Here is a 22488-nt window from a genome sequence, read left to right on the forward strand (position 1 = left end):
TCCGTAAGGGCCCTAGCGCACCCTTTGCTTCACGCCATTGAGGCTTGTATAAGTCTACTTTTTTTGCGTACTTTGTCCCATAGGCCCATGAGACTTCTTGCAGACGTTAATATTTACAAAAATAGGGATGAGATGCAAGTGATTCGAGCTTGTAATTATCTGATTTTTTGAAGCCGAGTGATTCGCACCCAGGATCTGATTAAGTCTTCAATTTCTTTTGAGAAAAAGTGATTTGCAACTAGGAGTACGCTCTGGATGATATAACTAATTAACCATGAGAAGAGGTGCCTATTAGACTAGATATCATTTTGTAGGAACACATATCCCAAGTTTCCATGACCCTATGTTTTAGAATACCTATTTTTTTCTGCTGTAGTAGGATGATTGTTTTGTATATCTTGACAATGGATTGTATCATCTATTATTAAAGAAACATTTTATTGAAAACTTTCTTTAAACTTTCCTTCCAATTTGTCTTCAAGAATATCTTCGCTCACTCTATCATTATAAGGATTCATTAGCTCCTATATGCTTAGCCTTAATCAAGTTGGCTTCTCTCCATAGAAGAAAATTTATCTTTCTCTTTCGTATAAAAGGAGTGAAGGCCCTAATGTAATCCCCCTTTCTTGTTTTCCAAAGGATATATCATCAATAGTGGTATCCAAACTTGTCTTCTTTGCATGTCCCCTTCCTCCCTCAAACTTCCGTTGTCTTCCCGCTATAGGAAGCAAATTACTGGCTATAGTTGTATGTTTTCAAAGGTAAACTAGCTAATCTCTAAATTCCTAAAATTCTTGTAAACCCTCAAGGAAATAACTCTAAAGGAGGGTAACTATGTCTTAAAGCAAGATTCACTTGCCTGCCTATAGTATGATCTCCATAACTTACCCAAGAAAGGGTTCTACTTGCACTTAGTGCACTTTGTCAAAACACGAATAATTGTCTTTAGTTTGCAAGTTAAAATTATTTGTTGCATGTTATGTGTGAAGGGCAATCCCAAAGAACCTTCATGTGGATAACCACATGGGAATACTAGACCTTGCCTATAACCACATGGGAAGACTAGACTTTTCCAATAAGGAAATGTGAAATAACGGTGAAGTAGCTTAAAGGACACACTTCTAAAGTTAATAAGATCACTACCTACAAGGAAGCACTAATAAGAATCCAACTTGACACGGTGAAGAGAGAAACAAGTATTTCACCTAAACTCAAAGGAGGCAAGTATTGAGTGGATTTGTTTGGCACATTTAATAAAAATGCACCCCCAAAAAAATCTTGCAAAATTGATGAACTTTATGAGCTCATTACCTACATTGGCCACTCAAAAATGACTCAAGCTTCCTTTGAGCAAACAATGCATCCTTTGACAAAATTATCTTTGAATACATTTTTTGTGGAGATGTCAATCAAAACGGGAACCCAATCTCATTAAGCCAAAACTATAGGCAATGTCTAGATTTAGTAGATTTGCAACTAGGGAAGGAGAGAGCACGAAGTTAACAAGTCGTCTTGGTGCTAGAGATATATGCTCTCATGTAAAGATTTGCTCTCTTTCTAGATTTGTAGCTCAAAAAATATCTGATTCTCTTTCTTTGGAAGATCTTGAGAAAGCAAGGGGCAATGAACACCATGGCAAATGGCAAGACTTTAGGAGATTATGGGATGGGATGCAAGTTCTACATATCTTCCTAGGACCTATGCTACCGCTTGTGTAGAACTTGGACCATCCAATGGAGAAAATGGTTTTTAATATTATCCACTTGGCACTTAAGGACACAAGGAGGAACTGAGATTTTGAAGCTGCTAACTATGTGCGGCTATTGGTTGCGACTTGAGAACCTAAGAAAAGGTTAACTCGTCCTCGAGAAGATCCCCTTGAATCTCATAAACATGGATGGGTTTAGTAATCATTTAGGGACTAATTCTTTTCATTGCATCCCCAGTGAGATAAAAGTTTTGTTTTTTTCCTTCTTTGAAATAGTTCTTTCCATTAAATATCAAAACTCCTCTAGATTGGACAATTGGCTTGCAAGCCAAAGCAACCTTTTCTCTCTCAAAAGCATAAACTGTATCATCCCTAATGCAAAGGTTGACTCTTCCTTGAGAAGGTTCCCCTTAACCTTGCTAACACACCTTGAACAAATCTCTGTTGATCTCTCAAAATCATAAACTACATACTCACCAATGTAGAGGTTGAATTGTCCTTGAGAAGATCCATGAATTATTGCATCTAACCTTCATGATCAAATCAATATGAAGTACTTGTAATATGTGGCGTGCTTTATGTGAATTGGAAAGATTTACTCCACCTTAGTACCCATAATAAATATAGACATGGCGTCCTCAAAAGGCGGTACCTTAAACAACAAAAAACGCATTCAACAAAGTTGAGGAACAACTATGATTAAGGAGCCATCTTAATTTAAAGCTAGTTAGAGTAAATCATTGCTTCAATGAAAAGGTGTCCTATGAAACGAAAAATTACAATTTGGATTAGTCGTCGTGTTGAGGACACAAATTAGCGTAAGCTTCTGGAGCCTCGTCTCACTACCTTTCCTGTGACTCTCTCTCTCTCTCTCTCTCTCTCTCTCTCTCTCTCTCTCTCTCTCCCCATCAATTCCCCACCAGACCATTCATGCTAAGTTTGGAGCTTCACCATTGCAGATCAATGTAGCATTTCAAGTCATTACCTACTTATGTCGAGTCGAGGCATATAGAGACCGTGCCTCTGGATGCAGCTGATTATTGTGGCTAGCATTGTCCTCCTTCGTGGCACTATTAGCGGCAAGTGACAAGAGATGCTGGCTTGCGGTCGCAGTGAGATGGTTTGAGCGACTAGGGTTACATATGGATAGACTTCATCCCTTTCAATATAGCATTGATGCGCCATTTTTTCCACTCTAGTATCATGAGGTCAACCAAGTCATATGTGAGGATTTTTTACAGCTACACATATTCTAGACCAGATTGGAACCGAATGAGCTCTCAATGAAGCTCAACTTCTGCAGAGATCATTACCTACATATTTCGGATGAGCCACTGAGGTACACGAATTCATTTACCCCACTCATTAACGATCTCCATTGGGCAGTTTAGGTCTCTTCACATAGGCTCCGCACTGAGAGTGGCCGAGCAGAGGGTCTATTCAGGGAGTGGCACATATGTAATTGGAGGAACATTTCATCTTCAAATGCCTTGTTTACTATAAGATTAGAGGACAATTTTTTTGTCTATTCAAATATAGTTCCGAGCTGTTATCCTGATTTCTCTTTCCCAGGTTAGACATGCCTGGCCGCATTAATCCATGAGGTAGTTAGGCATCGTGAGTACCTACTCTGACCTTAAAGATAGGAGGAGCATATCTTGGTGGACTCTTCTTAGAGCATGATCACTGAGTTCTTCTAGCCGGATCGCATGGATCCCCTCCCTACAGGTCCTAGACATGATCGTGACCTAGAGCCAGTGACACGGTGGCTCAAGTAGAGGGTTGTTGCACAGATTATACTTGGGGATATTCCCTCCCTGTTTAGAGTGGGATCAAGATGGATAGGGGTGATTGTCCTCCTCGTTAGACGTAGAGCCGTGACTAAGAGACAACATAGGATTGCATCCACATGGGGACACAAGCACTTCATATATGATTTCGTGCTATCGCTCCCTCGCGCTTGACGAGGGAAAGAGACTACATTAACCTTGGAGCACATTTCATTTTGTGTTATGATGGAAGATGAGGATGGTGATGTAGTAGATGAGTACTATGTTTAAGACAATTTCCCACAGCACACAGCACTAGGGTCCAGAACCAAATAAGCTGGAGAGCCCCCTATATGGATGTGGATGCTCGGTTAGTAGCTCCACCCCTCCAATTGGATTTGTATTAGGATCTTTCACAGTCTCATAGACCCATCGGTCTTCCAAAGACTTTAATAAACTCTCTCTCTCTCTCTCTCTCTCTCTCTCTCTCTCTCTCTCTCTCTGCCAAAGCAACTCCAACAAAGAAAGAAATCATTTTCTGATGCCTTACAAGAAGAAAAGAGAAGAAATAGTAAAGCACTTAATGTCCTTGTTAGACGTCTAGCAATTGGGAACATCGCCATAGGAGATGCTGAAGCTTTGATCACGAAGATAGGGGTTAATCTCACCTTTGATGCAGCTTGGAGAATAGGAAAGGATGATGCACCAGTGAGACCTATGAGGTTTCGGACACTAGCAGACCAGTCTACCTTCATGAGCATGAGGGCGGCATTTACGCAGTGATGTTCATCATTATGTGTCTCATTGCCAGGTGTGCTAGCAAGTGAAGGTATCTCACGGGAAGCTATCAGGGTTACTCCAACCCCTTGAGATTCCAAACCAATCCTTTGAGCAGATTAGCATGGATTTTGTTAGACCTTCCACCAGCGATTGGGACCAGGAACACCATGTGCGTGACCATTGTGGATAGGTTTAGTAAGTTTGTCATGCTAATTCCATTCAAAGGACGCACATGACACAGCTTGTCTATTTCTCAAATGGTGGGTATCCGATGTGTGGCGTGTCCCATATCATTGTGTCCGACAGGAATTCCAAGTTTACCAGTCATTTTTGGAGAGCCTTGTTCGACAACTTTGGTATCAAGCTCAATTTCTTCAGCACTTTTCATATGCAATCAGATGGCGAGAGAGAAGTCTACAACCAGTTATCATTTGACATTCTGAAATGCTATGTTGCGGATGCTCAGTCCTGCTAGGAATAGTACCTACCCCTAGTTCAAGGGATCTTGAACGACACCCATTCTTCTAGCATGGGTCGGACTGTACACGCGCTAAGACCATGCTGTAGCAAGAGCTTCCACATCTGCCCTCCTGGGGTCAGACCGCGGATGACTAACTTGCCAAGAAGTGTCTGACTCTGCAGTTCTGGATCTATGATGCCGAGGCTGCCCTCTATCTCGGGGAGAATGATCGTCTCCCAGGCGACCCTGGCTCTGGTGGTGCCGGAACCATCTGAACCAGACCATAGGAAGTTCCGCACCAGTCTCCTCAGCTGGGCTACACATGATCTCGAGAAACACCAGCAAGAGGCCACATACCAAGCAGTGGCAAGGACCTGGTTGACCACAAGGGCCCTGCCTGCCAAGGAAAGCTGAGCTGTGCTCCAGAAAGCAAGCTTCCGTCGTATGGAGGCTAGGACCGACAAGAACTGCTGAGCCGGCGTGATGTCCAGGCCTACCTGGAATCCCAGGTAACGTGTCGTCTGTCCTCTAGGGATCCAGCGAAACCCCAGGAAAATACCCCACTGTGAGCTAGCTCCCAGATCCGTAAGAAAACCAACAAACTTATGCCAGTTGATTTTCGTCCCAGCCGCAAGGCAAAAAATCTCTAGGGACGGTCTCACTCGCTCCAGTGACTCGACATCATCCTGCACATATAGGACTGTGTCGTCTGCATACTCGGAGTCCAGAAGTTCTGCATCATCTCGAATAGGGAGACACATCCCGCGAAGACCAATGGTACGGGCTCGAAGGAAGTGGGTCATGGCCTCCGCAAAAAATAGGAAGAGGTAGGACGCTAGCGGACAGCCCTGACGCACCGAGCGCTCGAGTGTGAATCTCTCCCCCGTCCTGCCGCTGATGATAACCCGACTAGAGGCCGACCTGTAAAGGCTAGCAATACCTCTGATCCACTCGTCCAGGAAACCGAACCGAGAGAGTATACCTTCCAAGAAGGACTAGTCTACCCTGTCGTACGCCTTCTCAAAGTCAAGGAGTATGGCAAGGTGCTGGCCACTGTGCTGGGCCCATTCTATCGCCTCTGAGAAAGTGAAGATGATGTCCAAAATGCTACGATCTTGGACAAAACCAGTCTGGGTGTCATGAATCAAGTCGTGTAGCAGGGGGCGAATGCGGCGACTGATCATCTTGGCGAGGATTTTGTAGGCGATCGGGAGGAGGGTGATAGGGCGCCACTGTCTGATCTCCTGACGGTCCCCCCCTTTGGGGATGAGGCAAATCAAGCCTATCGCAAGGCTCTCTGGCATCTGCCCGCTGGAGAAGATATGCTGGAAGGCTGCGAGCAAGGGCCAATGGATCTGCTCCCAAAAGGTGGTGAAGAAAGCTCTGGAGAGACCATCCTCACCTGGGCATTTCTGCCCATCAATAGCGCTCACCGCATCCAGCATCTTTGCCATGGTGAAAGGGACGAGAGGGCGTCACTCATGCTAGGTTGCACGAGCCACGGTGTTGATCTCCACACCTCCTCCCTGCATAGGCGGCCACGAGGGTCTGGGGGCTCCTGCTAGAACAATGATCTGTAGAAATCTATCGCCAAGTCCCGGACCTCGTCTGGATTTGTCCTGACACTACCATCCTGCGCCCTAAGAGAACGGAGCTGTTCCCCTGCTGACCTCTGTCCATGAGTCCTGAAGAACTCTCTGCACATCCTATCGCCTTTCCTAGCCCAGAAGGACTTGGAAGAATGAAATGAGAACTCTGAGCAACGCTGGGTGATCTCCTCTAGCATGGCTCGAGCCCGAACCTCCTGCTGTCTGAGCTCCTCAGAGCCTGGAGAAGACTGCTGCATCCGCTGAATCGAAGCGAGATCTCATCTGAGACCCCTCTCCCTCGTCCAACACTGTTGCCTGACCTGAATCGCCTCCTGCTGACAGATGAGGCTAGACTCAGCAAGCGCCTGAGCTACCTGTGCTGCCATATCCCCGGTGGGGTCCCAATCCTGCTCCCACAGGTCCACTATCCTGCTGTGAACCGCTGCTCTGGAGTAGATGGAGTCTGGGATCCGACATGAGCGTGGAGGTGAGGAGTGAGAGGCTGAGTCCAGGACTAGGATGACTGGGGCATGGTCTAAGAGTGTCGTCCCTAGAACCACTCCTGACTCTCCTCCCTTGCCAAGCGCCCAATCGCTGACATAGAAACGGTCCAGCCGCTCCAGAAGTCTGCCTCCCTCCCTCCTGTATCCCCAAGAGAAGTCCAGACTCCCTGTCCATCTGCGAAAGGAAGGCTCCCTCCAGCTGTCCCGACCTCCCACTGCGAAGAGGAAGGAATCCCAATTTGCCTGCTCTGCCTGAGCTATACCGAGGAACTCTGGGCCCCGTCCCTGATGATCCTCTAGGGTCTCAAGGTTGTTGAAGTCCCCTCCTACAATCCAAGAGTCCATCTCTGGCAACAAGTCTGTCAAGGATCTCCAAAAAGCGGCTCTCCGTCTGAGATCGATCGGGGCATAGATATTGAGGATGCCGATACGTGATCCCTCAATATATGCAAGCCCACCCAAAGCGCACATCCTGGGATCAGAGTGCCAAAACCACACATGCTGAACCAGAGAAGCGTCGATGGAGGTACCGACACCCCCGCTCCTTCCTTGCTCGCCAATCGAAGGTTCCCAGTAGGTGTGGGAGCCTCCTGTGAGGACCTTCCCACAAATACTGGTCTGAGAAGCCGAAAGCTTGTGTTCCTGTAGTAGGAGCACATCTACCCTTCCCACCAAGGCTGGCTGAAGCTCCTGTCTGAGCACCATCTTCCTGGGGCCGCGGGTTCCTGATGAGTGGAACCCATTGACGTTCCAAGAGATAATGCGTATACTCATGAGGAGGGAAGGTGGGCCACAAACAGCTGTCTGCTTGCGGTCGATGTCGAAGTGGTCGGAGGATGTCTAGTGTGCAGACGAAGGCGCTTCTGTGAGGGTTTCGAAGGAGAGGTCGGATCATCGGACCCATCCTCTAAAACCTTCAGCAGAGGGGAGAGGCCCTTCGTCCCGTGGTGGTAGGCTCTCTCTAACCAGCTCGACGCCTCTGCCAGGGAAATACTGTAGAAGCCCGCTACCTCTGAGGTCCTCCATGGGCGGGCCCTTCCGCGTAGGCCCACTCCAGAGGTGGCCGAATAATGACTAGGAGTCGGAAACGTTTGGCGCTGTGGCGCCATCGCAGACGAACGTCACCCTCCTGCCACTGCTGCTGAAGAAGCTCCGCTGCTCTGCTACCGATCCAGTCATGCACCTGCTCCTGGGACTGATCTCGTATCGTCTCCCAAACATTTTCATTCGTCCATTGCTCATTCCCTTCACTGGAGATAGTGAAGGAATAGCTAGGACCATCGTGAGGGGCAAGGACGGACACCTTACCCTCCGTCCCCTTGCGGAGGAAGAAGACGCTGATGTCTAGGCATGCAGGGAAGGAGCCAATACCCGCTGCATCCAAATAGTCCCAAGGTCCTGCTCGATAAAACTCCAATGGAAGAGCTCTAGGAGCAGCCCTTGGGCGTGGGGACGAAGATGAGGAGTCTGAACCAGAGAGAGGGGTGCTGGCCACCTACAGGGAAGGGCCTCTCCCCTCCGCCGGGCCAGGAGGGATAGGTGCAGGTGAGGTCTGTGCTGGCTTCGGGGCTGCAGGTGGCTCAGGCGGAGGGGGGGGTTCCCTCTGGATCATGCTCGAGGAAGAAAGTGGAGGGGAAACCACCGGTGCGGGGGGGATCCTGGAGGGGGTGGGGGTCGGAGAATCGAGGAGGAGGGGGGAGGGGGAGGAGGGCGGGGTGAAGGATGAGGGGGAGGCTGGCTGATCTTCTCCTTTCCTTTCTCCTTCCCCTTACCGGGCTACTGATGAGTAGGGACCACAAGGGGGGGCTCCTGCTGTAGATGGGCAGGCTTTTTGGGTCCTGCTTTGTTTCCCTTCTGTTTTCTTTTGACCTCCGTCCAGCCTTCCCCTTCGGGGGGGGATGTCGCTGACTGGTGGGGGGGATCCTGAGTTGCCTGAATGGGGGCCTTCTGAGGTTTTGTACCCGTGAAGCGGGGACATGAGCGCGCCTGGTGCCCGAAGCCATGGCATCTCAGATACTGATTTGGGCGACCAGTGACCAGAATGCGCTGCGTCACCACACCTGTGTCCGTCTCGATCTCGAACTCCGAGGGGATGCTCTGCGGATCGAGGACTGCCACTTTGACACGTGGCACCCCTTGGGCTACCGCCGCATCAACGTAGGTGTCCTGCATAGGCCAGCCAAAGTGCGCCCCCAGGTCCTTGATGATCGGGCGAAGCTCGGTTGCGAGACCTAGGAAGATAAGGGTAATTGGATGGCGAGGAATGCGAAAGCAGGCATGGAAGTCCGCTACACTGAAACCCCTGTACCATGGGACCATGAGGATGATCTTCCCACCCACAGAAGTAGGGGATCGCCTGACCATATCGCTCGCAACCTGTGCTGAGGAGAGCTTGAGCCAGAAGATGCCGCGTCCCATGAGTGCAACCTCCTCGATGTGACTGTCCTCGAGGTAGAGGGTGGACTGCAACCAGTCCTTGATGTCTGCTCGTGAAGGGGAGTAGCCAATGACTCTCCCATAAACGGATGTCTGGGAGAAGTCCGTGGCGGCCTGCTTCACCAAGGAGACCTGGTGCTCTGTCAATGTTATGCGATAGGCTGATGGACGGGGAGGGTCCGTCTGGGCCACCGGTTCCGGGCACGTGGCCGCCATATCGCACTGACTAACTGCGAACGCTCCAAGGCGGGGGAAGGGGAAGGAAACGAAAGAGGCGGGGATGGGGGATTAAGGCGGGGGAGGGAAGAGGGAGGGATGGAGACGTATGAGGAAGCGGGGGGGGGGAGGTGGTGACGAAGGGGGTGGCGGAGGAAGAAGGAAGAGAAGGAGAGGGGGAGGGGGCAGCGCAGCGCAAGGGGGTGAAAGGAAGGGGAAGGGGAGGTGTGGCAGCGCCGCACGAGGGGGGGTGGGGAGGAGAGGTGAGGAGGGGAGGGAAGGGGGGGGGGCAGCGTAGCGCCTTAGCGGGGAGGGGCAGGCGGGGGCGGGGGGGTTGGTAGCGCCACGCGAGGGGGGGGAGGCAGGTGGGAGGGGCTGAATGCGGAGAGGGGAGGAGCGGAGAGGAAAGGAGGAGCGGAGCGGGGGGGAGCGACGGGCGGAGAGGGGAGGAGTGGAGTGGGGAAGCGGGGGTGAGCGGAGTGTGGCGAGGGGGGGGGAGCGGATCGACGGGCGGAGGGGGAGAAAAGGGGGGCGGATGGCCGCGCGGAAGCGGCAGGGAGGGAGGAGGTAGGGGGGAGGGCCGCGCAGCGCGAGGGGGAGGTAGACGGGAGCGGAGGAGGGGAGGGAGTTCGCAGGAGCAGATTGGGGAAGACTCACACTCTCCAAACCCAAACACTCTCAGTCTTAAACCGATGTTATAAAGGCCACCTTATGATAGTATTGGAATGTAGATATGCCCTAAAATAACTAGGGAGGAGCTGAGCTTTGTGCACTCCCCCAATTCTCTGATTATCCATATTTAGTCACTTTTGGGTGTTTGTAATTTGTCTCATAGACCCATGAAGTCTTCCGCAGTAATAGATCTCTCTCTCTCTCTCTCTCTCTCTCTCTCTCTCTCTGTATCTCTCTCTGTATCTCTCTCTTTGAGAGCATGGATAGTGCAAACAATTAAAGCCTTATTATCCAAAAGCTACTCAATAGTAATAGAAAACAGAATATAAAAGAATGTACTGGGTGACATGGTAGCAATATACATACATACATATATATGCTCAAGCAAGGGCCACCATTGAGCTCATAAATCCCAAAAATTGATAATAATCCACCTTCGTTGATCGCACATGTATTGGCAAGGCATTCAAATGACATCCAAAAAACTCAGCTTTCTAGGAGAAGCTTCTTTTGTTAAGTTCATAATGTGTGTGAGCTGTGGTCTCTTTTATGTGTTTGAATGCTTATGAAGTCCTTCAGACTATTCCACAGTCCTGTCCTTTGTCATTAGCTCTCAGTGGTTCTCACCTTAACTTGCATTCATCTTCGTTTTTTACTCTGTCGTATCTACAGAGCCTGCTGTTTGAACTTAGTGAGAGTTCCTGATTTCTGCGTAGAAAAACCTCCCAATGAAAGTTGGGACATATTTCTTGCCACCAAATGAAGCTGTGTTCTGGCCCAACAAGATCTGATCTACAAGGTCAAGGGAAGAGTTAGCTCTCAATACAATCAATGTAACATGAGTTTTTCGTGAGGTACACAGTAGGTATGTCAAAATCTGCTATCCTTTTAGAAGGCACTGGGCATCCTTTGAAGGCCCAACTTGGGAAACGCACCTTATAAATACAATCAACATTGACGACATAAAATTATCAGGACACAAGAGCCATGACCTAAAGAAACGTTTCCCAAGCTTCAGACACTTTCCTCCTAAAGAGCCGTCATGCCCATATTTACTTTTTAAATCTGGTTTCATGGCATGTATAGTAAGAAAACTAGCCTTTACTGTATACCAAGCTACTGGCATACCATTGCTATAACAAAGACCCACAGACATACTGAGAAATTAAGAAAGGATTTGGTCTTAAAACTCATGTTCTTGCCCACTGTAACACAATTCAAGAAGATATTTGGAAGAACACCTCAAAATTAATCCAACAGATAGGACGAGCCCTAAGTTGTGCGACCCATTCAGAATTCAAGAAATGCACCCACCAACCCATAATAAACTTTTTCAATATACTTATGACAAATGGGCAGACAATAGGACACTTTTTGCAAAGTTTGTGTTGCTTTTTATTACTATTTTTAATGTTAAAAGCATGACTTTACATTGAGGAACTCATCAATGATGCAATTCTCTCAAAGACATGAACAGAGAACCTGGAAAAAAACTTCCTAACAAAACCAAAATGGATGCACCAATAAAGAGAACTGACATGTATCAGGATTCTCATTGATTTGAATTCAATACCTGCTTTATCAAACAGCATACATGCTTGCAGAGGCAGCAAGCTCGTCGAAAAGCTCTTTTTGCTCTAATGCAGCACAAGCCTTCAAAACAAATCAGAAAAAATAAGAAAGCACTAATTGTTCCAGTCTCTCTTATATCCTCTTAGTAAAGAATATGGCAAATACAAACGTTAATCCCAGAAGACATATGCAGAACAGGTAAATGGGTTCCTAAGCTTATGCAGTAGTAATCATTGCAGCTGTTCACCTGGACCCCTGCATCAATATCTCCATTTAGAAATGAGATGAGATCAAAATTCTGTTTCGTACGATGATCTGACACTCGGTTATCCTGCAGTACCAGTCCAAACCATTTTCATTCAACAGAATCCATATCAAGAAGTGAATAGTACAAAACTATGCATTCCCCTTAGAACCATACCTTGTAGTTGTACGTTCTTATTTTCTCTGAGCGTGCACCAGTTCCAACCTATGTGACCGAAAGTATAAAAACAAAGGAGGTGGTCACAAACGAGCTCACATTGCAGATGACTTCCTAAGTCTTCTCACTTTAATTAAAGACTTCTTTGAGTTTTATGGACATTGTCCCCCCCCCCCACCCCCCCTTCTCTCCTTTCTTCTTCTCTCTACACCTGCATGCATGGAGAGAGTGTCCACTAAAGGCTCATAATGGCCATTACAGGTAAGGATCAGTACAAAGAGAAGCACAGTTGGCGGGAGAGAGAGAGAGAGAGAGAGAGAGAGAGAGAGTATCCACTAAGGCTCATAATGACTCTTATATGTAAAGGATGGGTACAAAGAGGCTCCTAATCTACGGAGGCAGCGAGGAAGCTTGTGCAATAAAAAGTGGCATAGAAAGAGCTGGAAGAACAAAGAAAGAAAAGACAGCATTGCATAAGATGTGCTCCACCAAGGTGGTTGAAAATAAGGAACGCTGCTGGAAATACTTGATTTAAAAAGGTCAAAAACTTGTATGAACAAACTGATAGGAAATAGCCTTTAAGAACTTTTGAGGACTATTTTCATCAGGGAGTGGACTGGCTCTCCTTTTCTCTCGGAATCCCAAGTCCACCAAGGGTTGAGATGGCACTTTTAGCCTCAACCTTGGTGCCTTACTAGTTCTTCTAGATCAGCAAGTTGTTTGCCTACTCATAGTATTTTGTTTCTCATGCTATGCATGATGTATTTCTGCCATGAGCATTTTTCATGCTCTTGGGGTAATTTTTCATACTTAATAAAAGTCTTTTCATGAAAAAAAATATAGATTAGACTGATACTTCTCTCTTTTACCTGTGGGTATTCAGATAGGTTCTAAGGGTTTTCAGACAAATACTACCCTGCAGGAAACTACATTGGATCTAGATTCTGGATTGAGAAGTATAGAGAATCACTGATTGCTACTGGCGCTACCGGCGGCACTACTGGCGCTACCGCCTAGCATAAATCTACTTTTATAGGTGGGAGAATGTTATGCCTATAACTGGGCTAACCAGGACCTAACCAAGGATGGACTGTATCCGTTTGTAGTTCTTTTTCTTTTTATTTTTCATCATGTGTAGTTTTCGGGGGGGTGCTATACACACCCCACTTCCCCCTATCGAAGGTGTAGCTCCATGATTAGACTCTGTTTCTTTGGTCTCATAGGCTTTTTTGGCCTGCGACAAACAATAATTAACCTCCCTCTTTCCTCCTCTCTCTCAGTAGTACCACCGCCCAGCAGCAGTAGTGCCGCCGGTAGCGCCAGTAGCAACAGCGCCGCCAGCAACACCACCTACAGCAGCACCACCAGCAGGGTTGTAGGCAGGCTCTCATATGAGTTAGGAACCCCTAGCTGGGCTCAAACCCCCAGCTCAACTAGGGGGTTAGCTCAGCCAGGGGGTAACAAGAGATATGGACAGCAAAGAATGACCCAGTCTACCCTCTTCAAAATTCCCCTCTACTCCAGCAGCCTCCAAGAGCAGAGCCCAATACACCACAGATGGAGCCAGGATGCCTTCCCCGTATGCATGTATCAATGAGCGAGGTGGGCTTTTTGACCGACCCATCATTGGGTATCATAAATAGATTTGCTTCCTACGGAATCAAGTGAGAAAGAAAGAAAGAAAGAAATATTAACGTCCTCGGAAGACCTCGCGGGTCTATGGGACAAAATATACACATCAAAAACTACAACATCAATTAGAGACTAAGAGTCTGTGGGGGAGTACAACAACTCAGCCCCAGATTATTATAATAGCTTAGCATAACTATGTTCATGTATTATGTTAGAGTGATCTGATACTGATGCGTCAGATGCAAAGGCAATTGTACCAGTAAGCAAGGGCAAGAGCAGTGTGAAGATTGAAGAGCTTCATTCTACACACGGTTATGACAGTGAGGGAGAGGTTCTATTTCTCTCTACTTTGGATGCTCATTCTCTCCATGCAGGCGATTTTGCAGACATGCACTCTTGGATCATTGACTCAGGTGCCTCATTCCATGTTACACCTTACAGAGATTTGTTTGTCAGGTATGCAGGAGGCAGTAATGGAGTCGTGTTTCTAGGGGATAATCATGCATGCAGTATTGTCGGTGTTGGAGATGTCACGCTTGTATTTGCTGATGGTACTCAGCTTAAGCTTCACAATGTCAGGCATGTACCCGAAGTCAAGAAAAATTTGATTTCTACTGGCATGTTGGATGACGAAGGTTTTGTGACCAGCTTTGGTCATGGTTTCTGGAAGGTCACCAAAGGTGCCCTGGTTGTTGCCAAAGGTTCTAAGGTTGACACGATGTATACCCTTCAGGCTAAAGTATGTAATCATACTGATATTCATGCCACCGAGCTGCCGAATATTTCTATGTGGCATAGCCGGATGGGACATATGAGCATAAGTGGAATGGAGCAATTGGCTCGCCTTGGCTACTTACCGTCTCTGAAATTTTCTGATTTAAAGTTTTGTGAGCACTGCATATATGGTAGAACAATTACAGTGTCCTCATAAGAGGAGATTAGGACATAAAGATGCTCAACTTGAGCTTGTGCATACAGATGTGTGTGAGATGCCTAGTCCTTCACTTGGAGGTGCACGGTACTTTGTCACATTTATAGATGATTCCACACGGAAGGTGTGGGTGTATCCTCTTCGATTGAAGAGTGATGTCTTTCCAGTGTTCCAGAAATGGCTTGCTTTGGTTGAGAACCAAACAGGCAGAACACTGAAGGCTTTGCGGTCAGATAACGGTGGGGAGTATATATCTAATGCATTTTGTGATGCTAGAGGTATTAAAAGGGAACTCCCTGCTCCTTACAGTCCAGCACAGAATGGCACTGCAGAGCGTATGAACACAACCATACAGGAAAAGTCCCGCTCTATGATGTCACATGCTACTTTACCTCATGGGTTTTGGGCTGAGGCTGTAAAAACAGCAGTACACCTCATCAATAGGTCACCAAATAAAAGACTGGATGGCAGAGTGCCAGAGGAGCTTTGGACAGGAAAACCTCCTTCCTATAAGCACTTGAGGGTCTTTGGCTGCACTGCGTACGTGCATATACGCAGAGAAGATCACAGCAAGCTTGATCCTAAGTCTCTTAAATGCATTTTTCTTGGATATGGTGACAGTGGTGAGATGGGTTACCGCCTATGGGATCCTGTGAATAAGAAGCTTATACGCAGCAATGATGTCGTATTTGATGAGTCATGTATGTTTAAGGCAGTAGATAAGCCTTCTGACGCTTCAGAGGTTGACATTGATGACTCGGGACATCCTGTACAAATCAGGCAAGCTGCAAATCAGCCACAACAGCAGCGTAATCAGCCAATGAATGATGCTGCAGCAGGTCCAAATGGACAGCCCGCAGTGGCGCAAGATGTCCTACAGGATATACCACCTTTGGAAGATCTCCCAGGCATAATTCTGCAGCCTGATCTACTGGAACAGCCACCTGTTTTATGTGAACAGCAGGTTGGACAGCAAGACCAATGGGTCCGAAGGTCCACTCGACAAACGAGGCAACCAGACAGATTTGTTCCAGGGACAGATTTTATTATGCTTACAGACTGTGGAGAACCTTCCTGTTACAAGGAAGCCGTGCAAATGCATGATAAAAGGATATGGGAACTAGCCATGAAGTTTGAAATGGACAGTCTCCATAAAAATGGTACTTGGGGAATTGGTGCAGTTGCCTAAGGGCATGAAAGTACTGCCATGCAAGTGGGTGTATAGATTGAAAGTCACAATTGGAGCTAAGCCAGGTTGGTTGCCAAGGGCTTTAAGCAGGAGTATGGTGTCGACTTTGATGAGATCTTTTCTCCAGTGGTTAAGATGACCACACTCAGGACTGTACTTGCTTTGGTTGCATGTGAGGATTTGGAATTATGCCAAATGGATGTGAAGACAGCTTTTCTTCACGATGATCTTCATGAGGAGATCTACATGCAGCAGCCAGAGGGATTTGAGTCAAGGGCAAGGAGTCACTTGTATGCAAGCTTAAGAAGAGCCTTTATGGGCTGAAACAGGCACCAAGGGAATGGTATAAGAAATTTGATACCTTCATGAAGTCCCAAGGTTTCAGGAGAAGTGATGTCGATCACTGCTTATATACCAAAAGGGCTACAAATGGCAGCTTAATCATTCTCATTTTATATGTGGATGACATGCTTATTGCTGGTAAGGCTCGTAAGGAGCTTGATGACCTTAAGAAAAGATTGCATGAGGCCTTTGATATGAAGGACCTTGGTGATGCAAATCACATACTGGGAATGCGGATACGGAGAGACAGGGGACAGCGTTTGTTGTATTTGTCTCAGACCGAGTATATTGGCAAAGTATTGCACAGGTTTCATATGGAGGGGGGGAAGACCCTTAGTTCTCCATTGCCTCCATATGTGAAACTCAGTGCAATGGATAGCCCACAGTCAGATGCTGATAGGGCTGAAATGGCCAAGATTCCGTATGCTTCAGCTTGTGGCAGTCTCATGTATGCCATGGTTGCTACCAGACCTGATATTGCGTTTACAGTGGGAGTGGTTAGCAGGTATATGGCAAATCCAGGCAAGAAGCATTGGAATGCAGTGAAAGGTATCATGAGATACCTGAAGGGCACACAGGAGTTGTGCATATGCTTTGGCAAGCAGGATGCAAAGGTGCATGGTTATGTGGATTCAGATTATGCTGGTCATCCAGATAACCGGAAGTCTACTACTGGTTATGTTTATACATTCACTAGAGGTGCAGTGTCATGGATGTCAAGGATGCAGCAGTGCATAGCCTTGTCTACCACGGAAGCTGAATATATTGCAGCCACAGAGGCATGCAAGGAGGCCTTATGGCTATCTCGGCTAGTGGGAGACTTGGGCATTACAGGTGATATTCCATTGTTGCATTGTGACAGTCAGAGTGCTATTCAGTTGGCACACAATCCTGTGTTTCATGCAAAGTCGAAGCACATTGATGTGAAGTATCACTTCATCAGGGAGGTAATAAATGATAAGCTGATTCAGCTTGTCAAGATTCACACGGATGACAATCCAACAGATTTGTTGACAAAAGGCTTGCCTGCAGAGCGGTTTGCACACTGCCGATAGTTGATGGGTATAGGTTGAGCCTCATTTGGCCATGTACTCCATTGTGTATATGCTGTATTTTTCTCATTTATTTTTACTTGAGGGCATATTGCCTTTAAGTGGGAGGTTGTTGGGGTAAAGGCACTATGGCCACCCCAGTACAGTTAGTACACTTAAGTACAGTTAGTACTTTTATTGCTAAGTACACTAAGTACGGTGTACTTAGTGTTGTAACCTTATCCATTGATATAAAAAAGGTTGACTGTGTGCTTGGGGAGGTACACACATACTTCATTATCCCCACACTCTTGTGTCTACTGTGTGTGTCGGTGTGCTCTCTCTTTCTCTCTCACTCCCACCTCTCATCTTTCACTTTGATGAGTTCATTTGCCCATTGTTTGAGTTCATAGTTACCGCGGAACGGGCGAAACGGGAGCGGAACGTTCCGGAACGTGCCAGAATGTAGGGCAGAACGCCCGTTCTGGGCGTTTCGGCCTGTGTGCTCCTGCGCGACGGCGGCGGCGGCGGTTAGATAAGCTGCTGCGACTGTTTTTTGGCTCGTTTGCTGAGCCTGCTGCCTTCCTCCTTTGCTGTCCCTGCTGCCTGAGTCCTCTTGGCTGCCCCCTTGGCTGCCCCACACTCTCCCTACCTTGGCTGCCCCCTTGGCTGCCCCTTTGGCTGCCCCTTGGCTGCCCCACATTCTCCCTACCTTGGCTGCCCCTTGGCTGCCCCCTTCTCTTGCTTGGTTGGCACTTGACTCTTGAGCAGGTAAAATTTAAAATTTGACGCAATAAACATTGGAATTTGGATATTCTAGTTTGCTGCGTTTTTTTCCACTTAGTGGACACTTTACTTATGTCTCATGCAAGGGCATTTTGATTGTTTTTTTAATTTTCAGCCATTTATCAATTTCAATGGCACCTCCTCATGGCATAGATGCAGAAAACAGATCCCCTTGGTGGAATGAGGTGGATCTTGTGTCCAGATATGATAGTGCAAGAGGAGGAGGGTCACACAAGTGGAAGTGCCACTTTTGTGGTTCCATTAAGAGTGGAGGCACGGATCGTGTGCGAGCCCATTTGTTGGGGGTTAGAGGCAAAGGCATTTCTGTTTGCCCTACAATGTCAGGAGCAGATATCATACGATTGTAGGCACTTGCAGATAGACTTGATGTAGCAGGGAGTCGGCCCTCTGTTCTTGATCCTCGAGGTACATCATCATCAGCTGCACCTACAGGCGCAGCATCTTCAGCGAGTGCATCTACCCCATTATTTGGGGCTGCTCCACAGCCATCCGCGCATGGAACAAATGCTTCCCAGACCCAGGCTTCACGAGGTCCAGTGCAGGCTAGTCTTGTGGCATCATGGCACCCTGGGAGGAGGGCACAAGTAGATGCAGCAGTGGCACGGTTTTTTTATGCTGCAGATGTTCCTTTGGTAAAGGTCCGCAACCCATACTTTGCAGATATGGTGAAGGAGATTGCTTCTTTTGGACCTGGCTATGCTCCACCCTCATCCGAGGCATTGCGCACTACACTTCTAGCCACAGAGAGGACGGCCATAGAGGATGCCTTGGGACCCATTCAGGATGTATGGCGTAGATGTGGCATCACTATCATGGGTGATGGTTGGAGTGACACTAGGAGCCGCTCCATTCAGGGTATCCTTGCATACTCCAGAGGATGTAGCTTTTTTATTAAAGCTATTGACAATTCAGAGGCGGGCAAATCTGCAGAGAGATTGGCAAATATTTGGAGTGAAGCCATTGATTATGTGGGTCCCAATAATGTCATCCAGTTTGTTTCTGATGGAGAGAACTCAAACAGGGCAGCAGGGAGGATCATTGAGGATAGGTACCCACATATTTGCTTCACTCCTTGCATGTCACATGGGCTCAACAATCTCCTCAAAGATATTGGTAAGATGTAGTGGGTGGAGCCTTTTATTGAAATGGGCAATCACATTGTTTCATTTATCACTCGCCACCACTACATTTTGGCTGTATTTCGACAGAGATCCCCAAAGGATCTCTTAAAGTATTCAGAAACACACTTTGCATATAATTTCATTATGCTAAAGCGTCTTTTTGAAGTGAAGAATCATTTGAGGCAGCTTGTAGTTTTGTGAGGAGTGGGATGCATAGTGAGAGCGCACCTCGGTGGCTGGTATTTGATGCAAGTCCATAGTTCTTGATGACACTTTTTGGGACACTGTTGAGGCATTGTTGCACGTTGTGCGGCCAATCATTCTTATGTTGAGGCTTCTTGATGGAGATGAGCCTTGCATTGGCAAGGTGTACGAGGGGATAGACAAGATGATTGAGAGAATCCTATCTCTAGAGTCTCTACAGACTTTGGATGGGGGTAGGAGACATAAGCTATCTCGTCTTGCGACAAGCAGGTGGACAGAGTATCACTCTGCATTAGAGGCTGCTGCATTTGTGGTGGATCCAGAATTTCAAGGTAAAGGACAAGAGACAGATGCAGAGGTTGTGCAGGGTTGGGAGGATATCTTGAGGAGGCTTGTACCCAGTGGAGATGATAGGAGGAGGGTTCGTGAAGACCTTTCCTTCTATCGACAAAAGAGAGGCCTCTTCGGTTTGCAGGATGCACAAAATGATAGGTTCACGATATCCAGTGCACGGAGGTGGGAGGATTATGGGGCAGATACACCATTGCTGCAAAGATTGGCCATTCGAGTGCTTAGCCAGGGTGCTAGCTCCTCGCCTTGTGAGCACTTATGGAGCAGTTTTGGGAACATTGCAAGCAAGAAGAGGAATAGGCTTGGTGTCTAGAAGGCAAATGACCTTGTATTTATTAATGCAAACTTGCTTAACAAGTTCAGGGCTAAGTGTACTCCAGAGCCATTTATTGGATTTTCCCTTGATCTTGATGACAATGATGGTGAGGATCAGCCAGAGGGAGAGGATGATGTGGAGCAGCATGAGGATGAGCAGATTGAGGGACAGCCTGGACAGAAGGATGAGATCCCACTTGCTGATGACTAGTCTTTGACTCACCAGTTACCTTGGCCCTTGAGGCTAGTTAAATTGCCAGTTTCCCAACATGTTTCAATGTAATGGACAAATTGGTAGTCAAAAGGTCCTTATCATGGTAGATTCAGGAAGCTGAGACGACATCATTTCCACCAAAGCAGCTAAGAAGACCCACTTGACTCTCATGCCGACTGATTCCATTGCCTTGAATGGCGCATTTTCGAGGAACCAGATAGCAGGTCTCTTCAGCCACTCTGAAGATCTCAGGGTGGGTAGACAATGGGCCACTCAACTTCACACCTACTTAGGCAGCGGGCATCATCTTGGGGATATGATGATCACACCAGTTTGAAGTCTGACCAAATCCTCAAAACAAAGGCTTGTTGGATGTTATGATCCCAAGCCATGGATCCAAGTTCATTTCTTGGCTTAGAGGTGTTCCCCCTCCACCTTTGATTTTTGAGTAAGGACCCAACAAGACATAGTACTACAGCAGGACTGGAATGTCGCCCTCACCACGAATCTTCCTCAGTCCCTATCACCAATACACACAGAGGAGAATCGCATTGAGCACCTTCATGGGTCATTGGGCCACAACAAGTATCCTTACCGTAGTCAGCAGAAGACCTTGAGATTCAAAATTCATGAGCCAGGCATAAAATTAGGATTCATAAAGCCAGATATATTCAGTCAACCCTCTCCTTCAGCATATTGGGAGGCCCTCCTCATATCGTAGTTCGAGTTTCAGCAGAAGGGGATGTCATGGCATCCACAACCTGTGGACATGCTGGCTGTCTCACAGCAGCAACCACGTAGGCTGCCACACAAGCAACCATGTCAGTAGGCACCACAGCAGCCATGTGGATTGCTACAGGCACACCACAACAATGCTATGTCAGCCAGGACAGTAAAGCAACGCCACGTCACTAGTGCCACGTGACAATCAGGTGTTACAGCAGAAGCAGGGTCAGTTGGTTAGTGCAGGCTGCTGGTCGGTGGCTTTTACAGCTTGGTCAGCCAGACCCGGTTCAGTCCGGACAGAGCAACAGTTATCTGCATCAGAGTAGTTCCCTCCTTCCAAACAAGAGCTGCCCATAGTAGCCAGTAGCAAACTCAGCAAGGAAGACCTCTATGAAAAAGTAAAAGAGCAGGAAGCTATAGTGTGCAACAGGACAATACTATGCATTGGGGGGCTGCCAGATAACTGTTTTGACAGCCGTGAAGAAGCCTCTACAGATGAGAAGATCGCATGCCTCCAGGAAAATATACCACAAGTGGATTGGAAAGAAGATGATACCATGATGATCTCCCCAAAAGGGAAACAGCTCAAAGTTTAGTTCAATGAGAGGGCAGGAAGAATGAAGATTCTTCGACAGACAAACAAGCTGAAGGGTACAAAAATATGGATATCAGAGGAGCTCACTTCGACGCAGCTCAAACAAAGGAAAAACGAACTCACTAAAGTGAAGGAAAATGGGCAGTCTACCGAGATGGGCAAGCCCTTTTTGCTATAGGATTACAACTTAGAATTCTGTTATGCTATAATAAGCTTGAGCTGAGTTGCCATGTGCACTCCTTGACCCTCCCTGGATTATCCAGATGATGTAAGGATTTTTGTTTTGCACTTTGTCCCATAAGCGCGTGAGGCTTTCTGCGGACGTTAATAGATCTTTCTTTCTTTCTTTCTGTCCAGCAGTGAGTGTTTAGTCTCTCGATATAGTATTTTCCATTATCTTTTGTGGTGACGGTTCATCTCCTCCATGCAGTACTTAGTCCCTTCAGTTCTTACAGTTGTATTCAGCCCTTTAGGCCATACATTATTTTAGTCATTATTTCCCTATTTGGAGACCCATTGTATTTCCTCCCTTTGACTCACACACTTAAGTAATCCACAGTTCCACTTGTGTTTTAAGTGCATTATTCTATCAGTTCAAATAGCAGAGAGCAAGAGAAAGAGTAAGTAGTCTATCTCCCTGTTACTCTCTCTCTCTCTCTCTCTCTCTCTCTCACACACACACATTTTTTTATAAAAAAAAGTGAAATCTTATATTTCTTTGTGGGAAACCTCAGAGGAGGTGAAAACCCACCATGAAGTACAAAAGTAAAAACATTACAAGTAGGCACCTGGGAAAAGCCAGGAGCCTACTTGAAAACTAGAAAAGTGAAAATGTTTACAAGTCACTAGGGGGCATCGAACATGATATCCTTCACACAGAGTGGAGATAACAAGTAACCAAAGG

The 22488-nt window shown here is 47.0% G+C and overlaps 1 protein-coding gene and 1 pseudogene across 3 annotated transcripts in view; one reads left to right on the forward strand and one right to left on the reverse strand.

The window, feature by feature from the left end:
- Window positions 1-10442: 10442 nt before the first annotated feature.
- The window catches only part of APG3 (Peptide chain release factor 1), a 142612-nt gene continuing 130566 nt past the window's right edge, over window positions 10443-22488 (reverse strand). Inside the window, exons 13-16 of one of the 3 annotated variants that reach the window (XM_087383523.1) lie at window positions 12127-12174; window positions 11953-12036; window positions 11707-11786; window positions 10443-10920 (exon numbers count right to left, since the gene is read on the reverse strand). In XM_087383523.1, coding sequence (XP_087239649.1) covers window positions 11715-11786; window positions 11953-12036; window positions 12127-12174 — 204 coding nt within the window. In that variant the 3' untranslated portion in view covers window positions 10443-10920; window positions 11707-11714. Of the gene's footprint in view, window positions 10926-11706; window positions 11787-11952; window positions 12037-12126; window positions 12175-22488 lie in introns of those variants that run through there. The other 2 variants (XM_087383522.1, XR_015541985.1) reach the window with 2 other exon arrangements.
- On the forward strand, window positions 18410-20260 carry LOC147895525 (uncharacterized; annotated as a pseudogene).

This window comes from Dipteris shenzhenensis, chromosome 13 (genome assembly GCF_047967505.1).
Source record: "Dipteris shenzhenensis isolate YYH24624 ecotype China chromosome 13, Dip_SZ_1.0, whole genome shotgun sequence".
Taxonomy (NCBI): domain Eukaryota; kingdom Viridiplantae; phylum Streptophyta; class Polypodiopsida; order Gleicheniales; family Dipteridaceae; genus Dipteris; species Dipteris shenzhenensis.